General features: G+C 42.9%; 1 protein-coding gene across 4 annotated transcripts in view; it reads right to left on the bottom strand.

Annotated features, from left to right (window-relative positions):
• The window catches only part of PTPRK (protein tyrosine phosphatase receptor type K), a 389,066-nt gene extending 376,641 nt beyond the window's left edge, over positions 1–12,425 (bottom strand). For 3 of the 4 annotated variants that reach the window (XM_063124696.1, XM_063124697.1, XM_063124698.1), the window contains exon 1: positions 12,030–12,423. In XM_063124696.1, coding sequence (XP_062980766.1) covers positions 12,030–12,132 — 103 coding nt within the window. In that variant the 5' untranslated portion in view covers positions 12,133–12,423. Of the gene's footprint in view, positions 1–12,029 lie in introns of all 4 variants that reach the window. The other variant, XM_063124699.1, reaches the window with a different exon arrangement.
• Positions 12,426–19,435: the final 7,010 nt, after the last annotated feature.

Here is a 19,435-nt window from a genome sequence, read left to right as displayed (position 1 = left end):
TGAATTCCTGATTGCTTAGAGGTTTCTCCATCTTGAGGACTGAAGCCAACATTCTTCACACTTACACTGCTTCACAAACTGCATGGGATGCATTAATTTATTTTACCCAATGCAGTCGTGTCCGCTTCGATTTATTCTCTGGAGCCATTTCAAATCTTTACAGTTGTCTTTCGCAAACAACTAAAGAACTGAGAAATACGTTACATCCCATGAAGCAGGGGTGGGCAACATGTGCCTCTCCAGATGTTTTGGCATAAAACTCCCACCCTTCCTGACCATTGGCCATGCACCATAGGGCTGATGGAAATTGTAGGCCAAAATCTGGAGGACCATTAAAAGTAACTTCAAATAAACTAAATAAGAATAAGCTAACACGCCTCAGTTTGGTTTCCATACTCAGTTAAGGATGAGGCATTTATAGCAAACATTTGAATGCTATTATTGTGCACAAACAATCTATCCAATTACTTCACAGTGTACCCAAAGCCTAGAAATGCTATTAATAATTATATATGGTATAATTTTAAGGAAGCTATAAAGGCTGATCTCTTCTGGCAGGCCTACCCAGTTGAATTTTAAGATGCCTTTTAATAATGTGCTGCTTTTAATAATGTATTAGTTTTAAATGTTTTAATTATATGTATTTTATGGCGTTTGCATTTGTGTTGTACCCCGCCTCAATCCGGAGGGAGAGGCAGGTAACAAATAAATAAATATATTATTATTATTATTATTATTATTATTATTATTATTATTATTATTATTATTCCTCCAAATCCACACAATCACCATGTTGCCTGTAAATGCTGGGCTAAATGCTTGCTAGTAAATTCAAGAATACTGTATAGTCTCTCCCTACATACACACACTCACACACACACACACACACACACTTGAGTTCTTCAAGGAACACCTGTATTCTTTCTCAGTTTCCAGCCCAAATTCTCTTACCCAAAGACAGATTTCTCAACCCAACTTTTGTCAGGAATAAATGACATGCTGGCCACCTTGTTCCAGGTCTAGCTAAAAAGTCAAATTGAGCATTCTAAATTCGGAGAAGGAGAGACACAAGAGGGGGAAATTATTCCTGTGCTTACAAGCTTGAAGCAAACTGGTTCTGATTGTTTGGGCAGCACTGTTCCTTCTCAGAGAGCACTTGCCTCCTCTTACAAATAAGATTCCACACAATGGGACAGGAAGGCAGGTATCGCATGTTTCGCTGCAGGATGAATTACTCTACCATTGTGTCACCACAACAGAGCTGGCCAAGCCCTGTTTAATCATCTCTGGAAATGTATAAGGCAACATTCACGTGATTGTATTCTTTTCCAAAGAAACTAGAATGCTGCTGCCTGAGGTTGCAGAAGGAGGGATTTTTACACATTATATATACAGCAGCTAAGCCAGGATTCCACTGAGGGTACATCCCCCAAAATTCTACAGCCTATCTCAGCTCTCTGGTTGACATGATACACTCATGTTCAGACATTTATAGCATTCACATGTTACATTTGAGGCAAACACTTAAAAATAAACAAACAACCTCTTGGATATTCACATAAAAAGTGTAATCTATGAAAAGGCCCTGGTACTACTTTTCCAATCATTAATATAGTGAAGTATTTGTTTCACAGATATATAATGTTTTACCACTGTTAACTTATGTGTGGAAAAAATTGTGAAGATTTATTTTTATATATTACTTTCATATCCTGTCTTTTCGCCCAAGGCGCTCAAGATGGAACATTCTGCCCCCGTCTGAATTTATGTTTCCAACAATCCCTTGAGGTAGGTTAGGCTAAGTCAGCTTTTCCTAACCAGATGCCCTCTGGATGTTTTGGGCTTCAACTCCCCTTGGCCCCAGCCAGGATGGCTAACAGTCAGACATGCTAGGAGTTGTAATCCAAAGGTTGGAGAAGGCTGATCTAAGCAATTGTGACTGACTCAAGGTCACCAAGCAAGCTTCATGGCTGAGTTAATATCTGAACCTGGGTTTCCTAACCTGACACCATACTGTCTCTTTCATTCCTTATTGTCTAGAGTATGCTGATCACTATATCTGAGAAATTCCCAAACATACTCCAAGGTGCATATTTTTCTTAATGAGGTTAAGTACCATTCAATTAAGAAATAGCAATTTACTCTGCTGAACAAATGTACTTCAGTGGCTGTTTCCATAGCAAAATCCAAGGCTGAGTCACAATTTTGTCTTTAACAGTTTCTTTTAATGGTTTAGAAATACTGCATAAGTGCTTATTTTACAATGATAAAAACAAACTAATCTCAGCTGAATCTACATGTACTCTGTTGACCAGATGGGCCCAGAAAACCATGTGACTGCCAGATACAAATTGCGAGCAATTGCAGAACAGATTATGGAAACGGATGCAGATAAATACTTAAGTGGCAAATGAAATTTGCATGGTTACATGCAGATTTTGGTAAACCAGTTGTCGGTACTTTGCCAAAGGGTAAGGAGAATTTCATCGCACAACAGGTGCAGAAATGTGGTAAGATTGTCACCTGGATTCAACAAATATCTATGAAACATCTCCACAATAACTTGCCCTGGGAAAAGGCTTACAATGGGCCTACAAACAGAGTTGGCCAGAACACCTACATCTGGCAAGGAAGGAAAACCCTTTAGCCTAAATGTTATCAGCTGAGCTGTACACTAACCTTTGTTCTTGCTCCATTCAGACTCTAGTAATATGCAAGCTTGAGAATGTGTTTAGACTAAAGATGCACTGTCTATTACAGGGGTGGGCAACTTGTGGCCTTCCAGATGTCCTGGACTACAGGTCCCATCATCCCTAACCATAATAATCAATAGTGACGGATGATGGGAATTGTAGGCGAAAACATCTGAATGGCAACAAATTGCCCACCCCTGCTTCACTGTCTCAATAAAGAAATACAACATGACGAGGGTTATTTCACTCAATTCAAACACATTTGTACACACATTTGGCTTGAATCCAATCTTCACTAACTACCAGCAGAATAGCGAAAGGAACCAATTTCACCTCTCCCCTGCACACCTCCCAAATCTGCAGCATATAGGTTAGGGGCCCAGGCAGAGTTTGGGGGGCTGCAGGGGAGAGGTGAGCAAGGGGCAAACCTATTTCACAAACAGAAGTTTGCTCACATGCCCTTTGAGGGCACAATACCATGCATGTTTAGATTGGGGGGGAGGAGTCTTGCAATTCCAAGCATGACTGCGACATGCTGAGAATTGTAGGGCTTTTTTATATATCTAAACATGTATAGGATTACACCCTAAATGTAAATATTCTGTACTTTAGTAAGTTATTTTGGTGAAAGGTTAGACTGCTTCCAAAATTGGCTGGGATAATTTACTAATCAAGTAGGGATGCATTAATGGCTCATTGATATTTCTTTAGGACATCTTCAGGTAGAATGTACTGAACAAACTGCTTATAATAATATAGAACAGAAAGTTACTCATAATAGTTAATTACTAGTCCTCTTTTTAACAGTAAAATCCTATGCATGTTTACTCACAAGAAAATCCCACTATGTTCAATGGGACTTACTCTAAAGTAAGTATTTTTTAGGGTTGCAGCCAAAGGTCGCAATCTGATACTGAATTACCTGGGAGTAAGCCCTATCAAACCCAATGGAACTGAGTAAACAGATAAAGGATTGTGCTAGAAGTCTTGAAGACATTTAGAGACATATACATCTCTCTTTCATAAACCTGTGATTAGCACTGCAATCCTACATCTACTCAAAAGTCCCACTGAGTTCAATGGGGCTTAGTCCCAGGTATGTGGGTATAAGATTGCAGCCTTCAGAAATTTTTTAACTACCAAAAGTTTATACAATTGTATTGACATTCTTTAAAGTTGTAGTTGTCACTGTAATAGGTACAGCATCCATTTTATAATGACATATACCAGTTCGTGCAGTATGTACCCTTCAACTGTACCCAACTGACTGGCAGAATGCTCTTCTGCTATCATGTCAAATCTAGACTACTTTGTTAATAGTTTTCAAATTCTGACAATTAAATTTGCAAGCTAGATTAAATATGGCACTGGTACCATGAAGACTTAGCTAAACCCTGGTGTGTATGTGTTCGTTTTAAGCTAGCTTCTGTAGTTTGAGGTTTCTCCAACAAAATCTGAAGACCACAAGGGAAAAGCTTGAGAATGCTACTTGTTTCCACACACTAAGTTCTTTAATGTAACAAAATACTGGATCTATTTGCAATTGGGGGCGGGGGGATCATTGTGTAAAACTCTCACAACTTCATCAGGAGAGTTAAGACTGCAGTGAAAGCGACAGTTCTGTATGTGGGTACTGGATTCTATTTCATAAACATATGGGGCATGTAAAATATTCTAAGGTGCTTCTTCTTATTCTTTCAATGCATACAGTGTCCCTGTGTTATATGATCACCTGCGATAGCTTTACTTTGCTGACATTCAGGACTGGCAATCAGCATCAACAAGTGTGGCCTCAATTGAAGGGTCCTCTAACAGCTTTTGGTAGACTACTCCCATTTAAGGAATGCTGTCAACATTTTTACCAAGTGGAGGGGAAGGCTGTTAATTGTGATCCATAGCTAATCAATGAAGCATTTGATTCTCCAAGAAGCACAGCTTAAGATAACTCTTGACATTATAACCAATAAGCACAAGTGTCCAAATCCTCTTTTTTTGTTGATTAGTTAAGTGAAAACTGCAACAGCCACCATTGCTATTAATACTTGCTAGATTAATCCCTTCACTGGAATTAAACCATATGTGAAAGCATCCCACATATTCATTGACCAAGAGCCCAAATTTGCATTGGTTTGGATGGATTGGCTTGGAGAGATCTTATGTAATTTTGAGCAGAAGGAAGCTCATCAAATGGGAATTTCCCATCCCACTTTCAACCCTGTGCCCATGCAGAGCCTCTCCCAGTGTGTATGACTGTGTGTGTTAGGGGTCACTTCTAAACAATGTGGCAATTGCCCAAAATCAGTTAGAGTCATCATGCGCAACCTCTTCTCCACTCACAGAAGATGTCTCCAACTGATGTCAGTCAGTCAATTAACCCCTGTGCCAGCCACCTCTGTTGCCCTGTCAGATGATGGCATCAGGAAGGCTAAAGCTCAGAATGAGCTGAGATTAGCGAGGGATGCCAAAAGCAATAAAAAGGCTTTCTTCAGATACGTGAGTAGTAAAAGACAGAGGAAAGAAATGGTGGTTCAACTGCTTAATGAGGATGGCAAATTGAGAACAGATGACAAAGAAAAGGCTGAAGTGCTCAATTCCTACTTTGCCTCAGTCTTCTCCCAAAAGCGGGTCTATGATCCCCCTGGAAAAAGTGAAGCAGAAGTTGAGGGGGCAGGATTGCAGTTTGAGATTGATAAACAAATGGTCAAAGAACACCTAATTTCCTTGAATGAGTTCAAATCTCCAGGGCCCGATGAACTGCATCCTAGAGTAATGAAGGAGCTAGCGGAAGAACTCTCAGAACCTTTGTCTATTATCTTTGCAAAATCATGGAAGACGGGTGAGGTGCCGAACAATGGGAGGAGGGCTAACGTTGTCCCTATCTTCAAAAAGGGCAAAAAGGAGGAAGAGTACTTATCAATGGAACCTTCTCAAACTGGGGAGAGGCAACGAGTGGGGTACCACAGGGCTCAGTCTTGGGCCCAGTGCTCTTCAACATTTGTATTAATGATTTGGACGAGGAGGTGCAGGGAACACTGATCAAATTTGCAGATGACACAAAATTGGGTGGGATAGCTAATACCCTGGAAGACAGAAACAAACTTCAAAGTGATCTTGATAGGCTGGAGTGCTGGGCTGAAAACAACAGAATGAAATTTAATAGGGATAAATGACAAGTTCTACATTTAGGAAATAGAAACCAAATGCACAGTTACAAGATGGGGATACTTGGATCCTACAAACGAGAAGGATCTTGGAATTGTTGTAGATCGCAAGCTGAATATGAGCCAACAGTGTGATATGGCTGCAAGAAAGGCCAATGCTATTTTGGGCTGCATTAATAGAAGTATAGCTTCCAAAATACGGGAGGTACTGGTTCCTCTCTATTCGGCCCTGGTTAGGCCTCATCTAGAGTATTGCGTCCAGTTCTGGGCTCCACAATTTAAGGAGGATGCAGACAAGCTGGAACGTGTTCAGAGGAGGGCAACCAGGATGATCAGGAGTCTGGAAACAAAGCCCTATGAAGAGAGACTGAAAGAACTGGGCATGTTTAGCCTGGAGAAGAGAAGATTGAGGGGAGACATGCTAGCACTCTTCAAATCCTTAAAAGGTTGTTACACAGAGGAGGGCCAGGATCTTTTCTCGATCCTCCCAGAGTGCAGGACATGGAATAACAAGTTCAAGTTAAAGGAAGCCAGATTCCAGCTGGACATCAGGAAAAACTTCCTGACTGTTAGAGCAGTACGACAATGGAATCAGTTACCTTGGGAGGTTGTGGGCTCTCCCACACTAGAGGCATTCAGGAGGCAGCTGGACAACCATCTGTCAGGAATGCTTTAGGGTGGATTCCTGCATTGAGCAGGGGGTTGGACTCGATGGCCTTGTAGGCCCCTTCCAACTCTGCTATTCTATGATTCTATGGTTATGGAGTCATCCAACCTCCAGAGGAGAATGGGATGGAAAAGTTTCTTTGCATAACTTCCTTCTATTTGCACTACTCAGGAACAAACTCATTTTGTTTTTCACAGAACTCAAGCTACCAGGACTACTTTGTAGCTCCAATTTATATCTACATTTTTCGGTGTTCTCAATTTCAATCTCCTAAAAACTTTGCTTTAAAGTCAACTCACATGACCATCTCTTCACACATGATTACCACTATTGTGGCTTGGCCTGACTGTGTGAAATAACTATTTAAAAAAAAATATAGATGAGCTTTGCGAGAGAGATTCATCAGCTGAATACAGCACCCTTTAGTTGAGACAGGCCAATCCAGTGATAGTGTCTATGCAGCTATCAGTTTATCTCCACCAATTGTGTGAAATGGCCCTTAAATCAGATGCAACACTGAAAATGAAGAGTTAAAAGGGTCATGGCCCAGGAATAAAAGATCATGGTAATAACCCTGTCACCCAATTGAAGCACTACTCATGCAGACCAATTCTGTTAATCAAGTCGGCAAAATCAGTGCCTAAATCAAATTGGCAGATACTCAAGGGTTTTGAAAAGTAGAGGAACTACAGTTCTCAAATTATTTCTTGCTTTAGAAATATGCGCAAAATGTATAATATAAGGTGTTGAGCCTATCAAGCAGGCTTATGTTGGTTTAACTTATGCTCACTTTACCCAGGAGCATTTAATATATTATTTGCATATTATATTTCTAAAATATATTAAACAATATAACATTTTAAACCATACATTTGTTTTAGATGTCATTGTTCAATTCCCCATGCCCCGTTCATGTCTGGTCAGCTTTAAGATTTGCCTGCTTCAGGGACACAAGATATTCTTGGTTTCAAAGTGACACCTACGTTGTTGGTATAGCAGAGAGAATATTGCTATTACGCAATTGGTCGAAAAGTAGAATTTTTACATGTTCACTATTGTGACTGTCACAAAAAATAGTTTTAACAGTTAAACACCATGGTTTATCATAAGAAAATGAATGAAGGCAATATTAACTTTCCCCCAAAATCAAGATAATGTGGTAGATGTCTAAACTTCTGACATCTTGGACAAAGCTGGTACAATAACACCAACTGTAATGTGGACATTTCTTGGGTTGTTCCCTCTACTCTGAAATACCTTGAGACTACTCTCTGGAGAGTTCCTCTATATGAAGTGTTGTGGCCAAATGTAATAAAAACTAAGAGGTCTGTTCCAAAGGAGCAGCAGTCACCTTTCACTTCCACTCATTAAAAAGGAGGCACTTATTAACTGCTTCCTGCTCTTTGACTCCCATGGCTCCCTGGAACACACGCATCGTGCTGTATCTTCTAACATATACCTAAGAAAGTGAAATCCATCCGTAACAGGAATTCAAGAGGCAGGTGATACTTATCATTGTGTAGAAACTTGGAACAACAAGCAACAAAAGACAAAATGCAACAGTATTAACTGAAAGACTTAAACTCTGGTCAAAAGCCAAGCATCACTCACCTACTCTACCTATATCCATTATGCATATATACTGTTGATCCTGATTCTCAAAGCACTGGGCCTTATGTAGCCAAAAACAAAACAAAAACACTACCCATCCTGATCAGCCAGTGAACCCCAAGGTTGGCAGAGGTACAAAAAAATCTTTAGAGAAAACATCTCGTGGGGAAACCCTCAAAACAGCCCAACCATGACCCCCAATTGCTGATGGGGATAGCGGGTAGAATGGATAGATGGAATAGAGTGGCTGGAATCTTGAATCGCAGTGCTCTAGACTGCAGCATTTTGTTGAAGGTCCCATTTGTAAAGGTAACTACCAGCCATCTTGGAGGGCCTTGAAAATGCGACAAGGAATACATGCCCCTCTGTCCTCTGCTTTTGCTTTTTTCTCCTCACTCTCCACCCAGGAGGCACTGTTCTCAGTCTCTCCCCCCCCCCCCCCCCCGCTGATCTCTGGCAGCATTTCTTTAATTTGTTCATCTTCTGCTCTTTAATGCCCTCTATGGAAATTATTTAAACCTAAAGAAGTCAGGGAGGGGAGTGAAGGTATTGCAAAAGCCACTTGGAGGAGGGCTGATTTTACACTGTTCTGTGGACCATATTTAGGTCAGATATCAATACAGTACATTGCATAATCTGATACAAAAACCAGCAGTAGTTTATCTTGCATCTAGCTACTGCCTCTACATTAACAGATTCAAGAAACAAATTGGATACTACAATAAAATTTCAATTAATGTGCTGGTGATGCACATCATTGAGATACTGAAGTTATAGCTAGTAGGCTGAGATTATTAAAGATGTTAATTAAATGATGATCAAGACAGTCAACATTTACACTCAATCTGATAATTTTAACATAGAACACTAAGCAGGAATGACAATGAACTTTATATAATCAGTTGAAGGGAGACACAGAAACTAATTATGATGTAAAAACTTGGGAGACAAATGTATGTGACTTGGTTTTATGCAGGCTCGGCTCCCCTCCCCCCAGATTTCACTCAGCATCGATGAAGCTTATTTTGTCCTTGACAATCCCTATGTATTTATCAGAGAAGTAACAAATATCTGCATTAATTTGCAACACCTCTAATTTCTCTGATGCAGACCCTTCTCTTCAAATATGTGTCTTTGCTAACAGCACATTGAAGGAAACTTAACAAGTTGAAGAAAATTCACTTAACAAAATTATACAGGAGGGTTACATGAGGTTGCTGTTAAAAACAACAGCACCACATACTTCTAAACCATTGCAGATTTGAGCCAAAAGTCAAAAAGGTGACTTCCCCCTTCTGAATTAAAATCTATAATAAGCATCCAATTCATAGAGCTTCAATCTGATTGCCACATATTTGAAGACAAGTGCAGAACCATAATATGTCTAATACTAGCATACTAGAAGACAGCTCCAATTTGCTCAAGTATCCTAAAAATAACAGGATAATTTACAGACTACTTGGAGTTGTTTTATTTAATGCTTGCCACCACTGCAGGTGGTCTGTGAATCACCCCCTAAGAATCCCATCTCTCTCTCTCTCTCTCTCTCTCTTTGTTCTAACACCACACCTAGTAAAATTCCAGGATACTGATGTAATCTATTAGCCATTAATTTACATTGTAAGCCATGAAGTACTGTATATCTGTAGAATAAAAAGTTATTATGTCATTCCTTGGCAGTGGGGGAGGGGAGAGACAGAAAATGCTACTACTGAGCAAAGCAGCACAAGTGTTTAGGAATAAAAGTCACATGTAAATAGATGTGAAATACAGCTGCCACCTCTTTGCCCAGAACTGTATACAACAGAAGTATGCATATCAACACAAAGGAGACAACTTTTGCATCTTTTTATTAGGAAAGAAATGAGCTCAGATGCTCTGAGAATATGGCAAAGTATATAGAATCCATACCTTTGATTTGCTTTTGTTAAATATATATCACTTGCAATAAAAAATATATATTTCCAACTGTGGTAATTAGGGGCAGTTCTAGCCCCAGCAGTGTTTCAATTCAAACTTCCAATCAATTTACAATTACTGACAAAATGGGAAAAACAGAGTTCTATTCAAAACTGAGTTTGTAATGCTGCCTTTTGCATGAAATGTTTCCCTTGCAATACCAGTCTTATAGCAAAATCCTATACATGTCTACTCAGAAGCCCTATTGAGTTCAATGGGACTTACTCCCAGGTAAGTCTGTACAGAATTTCATCCTTAAAGCCAGCAACTCAAACAACAGTATTAGATCAGGGTAGCCTGCTCACCAGATCCTATATAGAAAATGCAGCAATGGCAAGAGGTTTGACCAGCAGGGACCCGGAGGGATTGTAAATGAAGAATTGCGCGTGCAATTTTTGCATGCGCTTGCATACTGCTACAAGCTGAACGGCAGCTTTTTCCACGGACCTGTTGGAAATGGCTCAAGCCTGAACTTCAACTGGGATGTGTGTTCGCGTCCCTTGAACTGGGCAAGCAGGTTTGTTGGGACTTTCGGCATTTCGTTTCGCCGCAATCAACTTGCTTCCCCTCTTCCCACCCCCAGTTCTGCAAAAACCTTCAGATGACTTCTCTGGGGCCACCTTCCCCGAAACAAAGCCCAGGCTGAGATTGGCGTAGAAGGCGCGCGCTTAGGTAGAAGCGCGCGCACTCTCTCTCTCACACACAAAGTTCTTCACGTCCGGGCAGTGAAACTTGCGCGTCCACAGCAGTTCCGCCCAGGTAACGTCGCTGCCGGCGAGATTGGACAGCCAAGAGCAGCCCCGTTGCCAAAAGTTAGCCCAACATTTAAAAGTCAACAGGAGAAAGAAAGAATCAGCCTGTCGCTGCTGGGCGCAGCCTGTTTGCTTTAGGAAACGCAGATAACACCTCCAATGCATTAACTCCTTCGTGACTGCTTCGCCCCTTCCTTGAACGGGGAAGGGGCTGCTCAAGCGATCGGGGGAGAGGAAGAGAAGAAAGAAAAGACGAAAGGGGAGCTGGTTGCAACCAGAAACACCCACCCCCATTCAGAGGTCTACGCGGGGTGTGTGTGTTTTTGGTTGCAACCAGCTCCCCTTTCGTCTAAGCCCTTTACTCTTTCCTCCACCTTTGGTACAAAGTAGCCACTGACTCCAGTTTTCTAGAAACTTGGGAGAGATTTTTTGTAAGGTGTTTCGATTTCTGCCCTTATCGTGCAGAAAACAGCCCGTAGGAGCTTCGATCCGGAACTCAAACGAGAGTAAAACGTTACCCGATCACTATTAACAAAGAGGGTCCAGAACGCAATCGGCCAAAGCCACTTGGGAAACTGACCAGGAAAAAGAGGACGAGGATTGGCTTGAGAAGCGGGAAGTGTGAAGGGAAGAGTTTTCGGAAGAGTACAGATTTCAAACCCACCCACCCCGCTTCGAAGATGCAAACTAGAGCGATTTTATACAAAGGGCACTCGAACCCGCCAGTCATCGTTAAAGCAGAGGGATAGTTGCCCCGGATTGGGGGGGGGGGTCGAACGTTCCAGCCCCCCCCCCCAACCTCTCGGGCGGTCCCGAAAACAGCAGACAATGTCCCAACGTTCCGAAGTGGAACGTTCAGCTTGCCCGAAGCTCCGGAGCGTTCTAAAGGGAGAAGGTGGAACAGCCCCACTTCTCCAGAGGGTCTCCCCTCCCTGGGAAGAGAGACTAGTCCGCGCTCTCCCTTTGCAACAGTCGGGAAAGCAGCCAAGCCTCAGGAGGACTTTTCCTGAGCACAGCCCCGTTCGCCGAGTACTCCGTCTCCCTATTTCCCCTTCCCCCACCCCCACTTCCGATCCCAGCCCCAACGCGAGTCCAAAAAGGTACATGGACACATACGCGCGCGCGCAAGCCTGAGCGGGAGAAGACTCGCGAGGCGGCCCTTCCCCGTGGAAACGGAACGGCTTACCTGCTGAGAACTGTCCACGGGCTACTCCGAGAAGGGCAGCCGAGGGAGCGACGAAGGAGGCGAGCGCCGCCAGCAAGCCGACGGCTCCAACCGCCGGGGCCATAGCGACTTTGGAGAACTTTTGCAAGGTAGCTGAGCTGCGACGCGCTCTGTCGCCCAACGGCGTGAGGAAAGCTCGTCCTCCTGGCCAGTCCGGATCCTCCTGTTGCTTGGATGAAAGACAGGCAGAAAGGAAGCCACAGCAGCAACAGTCTCTTCCTCTCCGCGGCGGCGGCGGGGTGCTTCCCCCCCTCCAGGGGCAATCCCAAGCCAGGCGCTCCTTGCACTTGGCGACAAGAGCGGCTGCTCTCACTCCACCGGAGTTACTTTGCTGATCAGCGCGTGGGGAAGGGAGGAGCCGAGCGCGCGCGTCCAGCCCTCCAGTTCTTAGCGCTTCGGCAGAGGGAATGACGGACTCCTTTCGGGCCGGAGTCCATAGCCCGGTACAGCGGTGCCCGTCAGCGCCTCCTGCTGCTGGAGCGTGGAAAAGCAGCCCGTAAGAGGAGGGCAGTTCGCTCGCTCGCTCGCTGCCTCGGCTGCCTGCGACTGAGAAAGACGAAGCCACCAGGCTCGCGTCCACTTGGCTCCTTGAACAGCCTGCTTTTCCAGACAAAAAGAGGAAGCGGGGGTATGGATTGGGGAGGACAAAGGGAGACGGGGGCTATCTTAAAAAGCGGCGCGTGTGTTCGCTCACGTTTGGTATTTGCCTCTGAGACACCGGAGAGAGAATCCCAGACACACTTTTTCTTTCGACACAGACACGAAGTGCCGTGAAAGGGTGTTGAATGTGCTCCTTCCTCCGCTGCCTCGGCTTCCCTGATTCTACCAAGTGATTTCTTCGGGAGAATTAAGAGCAGCTTAGAAATCCACGATTTCTCTGTGTCTCCCCGAGAGGGGCAGGTTCGAAGTCGCGGGAGATGCTCTTCATGTTCGGCAACATTCTTAGCCCTGGCCCTGTGCATGCTGAACTCAGCAGCAAGGCAGCAGGTCTAAGGTTGCTTTCGCCCCAGCAAGTGTACACGGGATCGCGGTTGTATACAGTTTGCCACCCTGCAATACGAGACCTTTTTGAGATAATGAGAAATGAATTGTAAGCCTTGTAATGTGAGGGGTTTATAACATATTGAGATGGTAAGCATCATTCACCCCGCATCTGCCTGCTAGGCTGCCACCTTTCTCTCACTGTCCTCCCTCCCCGCCATTCTGAACCGGTTTCCCTTTCAGAACTCTGTGGCTTTAACAGCTGCGTGAAAACTCAGCAGGTGCAGCTTTCACCATCACTTTTATCTCCAGGTTGAGCAAAGCTGCACCTGTTGGATTGCTACTTGCCTGTCCAGCTGTTAAAGGCAGCTGCCCTGAGAACCAACATGATCAGGCGTTTGTACGTTTCGCATTCATTTTGTTTGCAATGTTCGCCCCCGGGCAGGGAAGGCTAGTCGATACCCGAGTGCGGCTGAATACGTGCTTTCCGTGTCTCCTGGTCAATTAAAGCAAACGGCGTAGTCCTGTTAAAATCTGCAAGACGGGCTACTTTGTGTGGTTTATGGAACATAATTGGAAAAGGCTTTAAAAACTGGGCGGAGTTTAGTATATGAAGGTAACCGGGGAAAGTTATTTTTTTTTTAATGCATGGCTTCTGTTTTTGTGCACAAGCTGCTTATTTTAGAATACTCATCTTAGGGCCTGATCCTGGGTCCTAGAAGTAAATCCCATTAAGTTCATTGGGACTTGCTTCTTAGCAGACTACTTTAGGGTGCAAACTGTTCCTATCTATATTTACTCAAATGAAAGTTCCACTATAGTCAATGGGACTCTTAAATAAATATGTGCATAGGATTGCAGCCTTACAGCCTGATCCTCTCATAGGTAAGGGGCACTATGTGCATTGGACAGAAGCTCTTGAGTATTACCCTATCTCAAGGGCACTTAACAGACAGGTAGATTGTGGGTAAGTACTGCCAAATTAAGTTGGGAAAAAAATCCCTACAGAACTGTGAACCTCATTGAATGAATGTCTCAAATTTGCCAGGGTAAATGAAATAAAAAGTCTACACTTCATGTACTGAAAAATGTGATCTATAAATACATAGCATAATTGTAAGTGGCATAAAGGATCTGACCTCACTTGCAGCTATCTAGTTCAGAAAGTTATGAAACCAGATTTAAAAACAACATGAGAACTTTGATCTGTAGGACAAATAGGTCCAGATTCTTCAATATCTAATGGGACTATTATGGAACCAGTGGGTTGAAGATAGCAGATAAAAGCTCCTCATTTTGTGGGAGTCAGTCAGTAAACATGCTTGGATCGCACCTTAAGGTTTAATCCTATACGCACCAAGGGAGTAGGACTACCTTGGTTAGCTTGCACTGCATGGGCCATTTTTATACCAATATCCTTGGCTTCTACTTTGGTAATATAAAGCCTGCCATGTTTGTCTACTTATCTTCTCTGCCTCATAAGGAACTTGTGTGTTTTGCTTAAAGATTGGGATAATAGCTACTGGTCTTTCTCACAGACTCCTAGGTGTAAACTGAGATTGGCAGCACCTAGTAGAGACTTCAATCCAGTCTGCAGTCTCCATCTTGAGACTGATTGTAGGAGCAGGCCTTAAGACAACTCTTCCCAAACTGGTGCCCTCCAGATGTGTTGAACTACAACTGGCTATGGTATTATGGGAGGGTTTCCCCCCCATCCTATACCCTCTGCTTTGCATGACACCCAGCCCAATGAAGCTTTCTGAAGAATCTGAAAGCTTGCTCGGTATATTGTGACGTTTTGGCTGGTCCCAATAAAATTATTGCCCCACTGTGAGTTTTGGATTTTTTTCTTATGAACCGATGTGGCTTCTGTTACTTTTTATTTTTTGTTGTTTATTTGTTCAGTCGCTTCCGACTCTTCGTGACTTCTATTAACTTATTTTTGGCACCATCTATTAGGCATTCCACTGTTTTACACATATTGGACTGTTAATGTACCATAAAAAGTGACCTATGGCTGACCATACTCAATGGCTGCCTTGTCACTTAGTGTAATGGGCCTATGTTGTACATAGCTCTTAAAGTGATATATTAAAAGGACAAACATTGACATTTGATTTAAAGATAAATGCAATTTTCCCCTTTCCCTTCTCTATTTAATACTTCTTGGCCATTTTTTATAATGGTACATTACTTAACGCAATTTCCTTTCCCCTAATATCTGTATTGCTTCATTTATAACCAGTTTTTCCCCTCAAGCCCTGAAAACTTCTCTTTCACACTTCTCCCCCACCCCACCCACTAATTGAATTTTGATTCCTCCTCCCCACCTCTGCAAATGAGAGGAGAAAGCTCATGGCTTTAATAGTTGTGTTGCAGAAGAAATGTCAGTAGGCACAGTTTTTCTTGCATGTGCCTGACAAATTTTATTTTTAAAGCCCCTGGTCCCTTTGAATTTGCATGTGGTTACTCTTAGCCCAAAAGGATTGAAAGCTATAATTCAAATTCAATTTAGTTCCAATTAATGAATATATATTTATGGGATTGGGGTTGGATTGGTTGACCTGGTTCTAACTCTACTAAGCCAAACCTGGTCAGAGCTTTGGACTTGTAAATAGTCCTGGCAAACTGCTCAAGTACCCTCTCTTTGTTAAGGAGATTAGCTGATAGCCAAGGAAATGGCCTGTGTATGTTCTGTCTTTCTTCCTTCACCTTCTCTTCTCCTTACTGGATGTTGTGAGTAAAAGCCTGCTGGTAGTTTTTGGAGAAAGATGGACAGGATCAGACAGAAAAAGACACACAGAAAGCTGAATGGGGTTCTCCCAGTACATTCAGGTGCAGGCTGTCATGCCCCACTCCTGAGAAAACTGACCAGGCAATGAACTTTGGGACATCTGTTGAAGTGTTCAGTGTTGTACCTCCATTGTGCTCAACCAGCATGTTTGTAAATAAACACATATATTACAGTCCAGGTCCAGGCTCGATTCAAAGTGCTGGTATTAACATTCAAAGCCCTAAATGGCTTGGGGCCAGGCTATCTGAAGGAATGCCTCCTCCCATATGTATGTGCCCAGACCCTAAGGTCATCCTCAGGGGTCCTTCTCTGTGAGCCCCTGCCAAAGGAAGTGAGGCAGGTGGCTACCAGGAGGAGGGCCTTCTCTGCTGTGGCACCCCAGCTGTGGAATGAGCTCCCTAAGGAGGTTCACTTGGCACCTACATTATATTCTTTTAGACGCCAGGTGAAGACCTTTTTATTGTCCCAGCATTTTAACAGTTTATATCTTAGTCTTTTAACCTTACTGTTTTAAATTTGTATTTTAAATTCATATTTTTGCATTGCTGCTGTTTTTATCTTGGTTATGCTTTTATATTGTATTTTATAGTATGGTTTTATACTGTTGTTTTGTTTTGAATTGTCTTAATTTTGTAAACTGCCCAGAGAGCTTCGTCTATTGGGCGGTATAGAAATAAATAAATAAATAAATAAATAGAATTCTAGCAAGCTTCCAATAGCCTCATTCCAAAGGAAAGCAGACCCGGGCTGCATCCCTACAATAACAACATGAGAAGAGCCATGCTGGATCAGACCAAGGGTCCATCTAGCTCAGCATTCTGTTTGCACAGTGGTTAACTGCCTGTGGGAAGTCCAGACATGTGTGCAATATGTCCCCTCTCTCTTGTGGTACCCGGCAACTGGTATACAGAGACATTCTGCCTCTGATCATGGAGGTGATATACTGTATAGCCTTCACAGCTCATGGAATTGGGCCCACTTAACAATTATTTATTTATTCCATTTTTATTTGGCCCAGTAGCCAAAGCTTTGTTCATTCCTGGCAAGTTAGGCTGTCCGTATGTTTCAAATGCTTTTTGAGGGGCCTAAAACTAGGAAAGGAAAGACTGTAGCTGCCTTGTATATAGAAGGTTCCAGGTTCCATTCATGCTACCTGCAGGTAGAGTTGGGGAAGGCTCCTGTATGCCACATGGTACCAGTCAGTGTAGGCAATATGGAACTGGGTGGTCCAATGGTCTGACTCAGTATAAAACAGCTTCCAATTGGGACCAATAGGAAACCTGGCTTGGGTGGTTCTAGATGGAGGACGTCTAGTGCTACCAATCAAAGGACATTGTGCAGCTCTTCCATCTTTTCCTGTGGTCAGAAAAAAAGATGGAAGATGTGGTGGGGAGACAGGAGAGGGATACAAGTGGAAGATGAGATGTGGATGAGACACCCTCCCCCCCCCCACCCCCAGTAACATTCCATGAAAAGCCTCCTCTGGAAGCACGCCTGGATTCATCAGACGTCTTTTGCCACAGCTCCGAACCAGGGAAGACAATCTGCTGTGATCTGAGGGAGGCGACTGCTTCTGCAACACACATAACATATAATTTTAGAAGATGGAATGAAATGAAATGCAATCGCTTTTATTGAGCCGCATATTAGCTCTAAATGAAAGCACATACCAAAAAAGAAAGAAAAACCAACACTTTGCAGTATGAGCCCATATTGCTCAAGAAATTGTTTTCACAAAGTATATTAGCACTTGGGTTTAAGTGTTGGTTTACTACTGACACTGTGAGGAAAGTGTTCCTGTCGCAGTAGGGTATCTGCTTCATAAGTGATTGTTACTTGTTGAATTTGATTGACACCCTGTGCCTGCAGGCAAGTAGATCCTGCATCAGTTCGTACAGTGATTTGCATTAACATAGGAAGATAGACGCTGCCTTATCTTGACCTGGTCACAAGATCACCGCAGCCCATGAGTTCACTCGCGCCACATTCAAGCACTGGCATATCATGTCATCAGAACCCGGGAAGCAGGCATTGTTTGAGGGTTAAACAACCTCAATTAACTCATTGTCTATTGTGGGTTAACCCTCAAACAACCACTGCCCAGGTTTAGACAATACAATAAACCATGGCAACCTAGCCGGAGGTTGAATATTGAAAATAGTTATCCACCCATGCCGTGACATGTCATGGCTTGATGTTCTCCAGATGTTTTGGACTATGAGTCCCAGCATTCCTGACCACTGACCATGCTTGCTGGGATTACTGGGAGCTGTAATCCAAAACATATGGCACCAGGTTGGAGAAAGCTGATGTATTACCCCTTTCATTATGGAGTAATAGAAATGTAGGGCTTCTCTACACCAGGGTTTTATCCCACAGCTTTACCAAGGCACCTGCTTCTGGATTCTTTGCAGGATTAAGATTGGTTCCTTTACGTGTGCTGTTTTTCAGGGGGTTGTTTTATCTGCAAATTCTATATGTTTCATTGTACTGCCACTAGATGGCGGTGTGGTATAGCGTAATTACAGAAGTTCATGCAGTCATTAGAGTGCTTCATTGTGCTTCTAGAGAAAATACTTCATTTTCCCCAATCCTTAAAAAAAAATGGGATAAAGGGCATAAAGCATGGGAGATGTTCTGGAGACAGATGATGTAATGTAAAGTACCTGCAAACTACAGACTGCTCCTGTACATTTAGAATGAGACAGTGATGTTTCTTGCTTTGATGGTATGGTTTCCAATCAAGCTTGAGCCTCAGCACATTTCATTTTAGAAATTCACTACAGTAATTCTGGCTTTACTTTGAGCAATATGCTTTTAGGAGTCTTTAGTGGACCCAAGCTTTACAGATCCTGCCTCAATGCTTTTAAAAGCAGAAATTTAGCTGGTGAAGTCCCCCCCCCCCCCCGCCTCATCACATGTCAAGAAAAGATACACTAGTGGAATTTCTGTCTGTCAGGCTGCTGTTGAAGGCACAAGAAAAGAGCCATTAAGGCTGAAATCCTATATTCTTACCTGGGAGTACATCCCATTCAACTCAATGGGACTTACTTCTGAGGAGACACATATACAATTGCAATCCTAGTAAAACACAGTTTGCTAGTTATTCCCTACTTTGGAGATTTTCTTGAACTCTGTGGTCTGGATTTCAGATCTGGGATATAGTAATTTGACAAAAAAAATTAGCTGCTGTTCTAGATGCCTGTGTAAGGTTTGGAGGTGGGGGGGGTGGATCACAGCTACTAGCTAGCAGTAATAAATACACAGAAAACCCTGCTACACAGAATCTTTTCTTTGTGGTGGAGATGGTTAACATTTTACAAAGATCTTTGCTGTGTTGAGAAACTTGAATGCGGCCCGGAAAGGTTTCACTTGAATGGAGTGACTGAAAACTAACCCCAATATATCTGGAACATGCAAGCAGCTGTGGTTCAGGAAACACTTGATTCTTTATCTGACAGAGCCAAGGAAATGCCAAGTTGTGTTGGGTTAGCACATGAATTCCTGATCTCGCCACATTTCTGGTCGCTGCGTTTCAGCACAATGGAGCATGTGCCCATCTCCACAGTTGAGATACCGCAGTACAAGCAGT

The sequence above is a fragment of the Elgaria multicarinata genome, chromosome 4 (genome assembly GCF_023053635.1).
Source record: "Elgaria multicarinata webbii isolate HBS135686 ecotype San Diego chromosome 4, rElgMul1.1.pri, whole genome shotgun sequence".
In the NCBI taxonomy this organism is placed as follows: Eukaryota; Metazoa; Chordata; class Lepidosauria; order Squamata; family Anguidae; genus Elgaria; species Elgaria multicarinata.
This window is presented reverse-complemented; position numbering and strand designations above follow the sequence as displayed.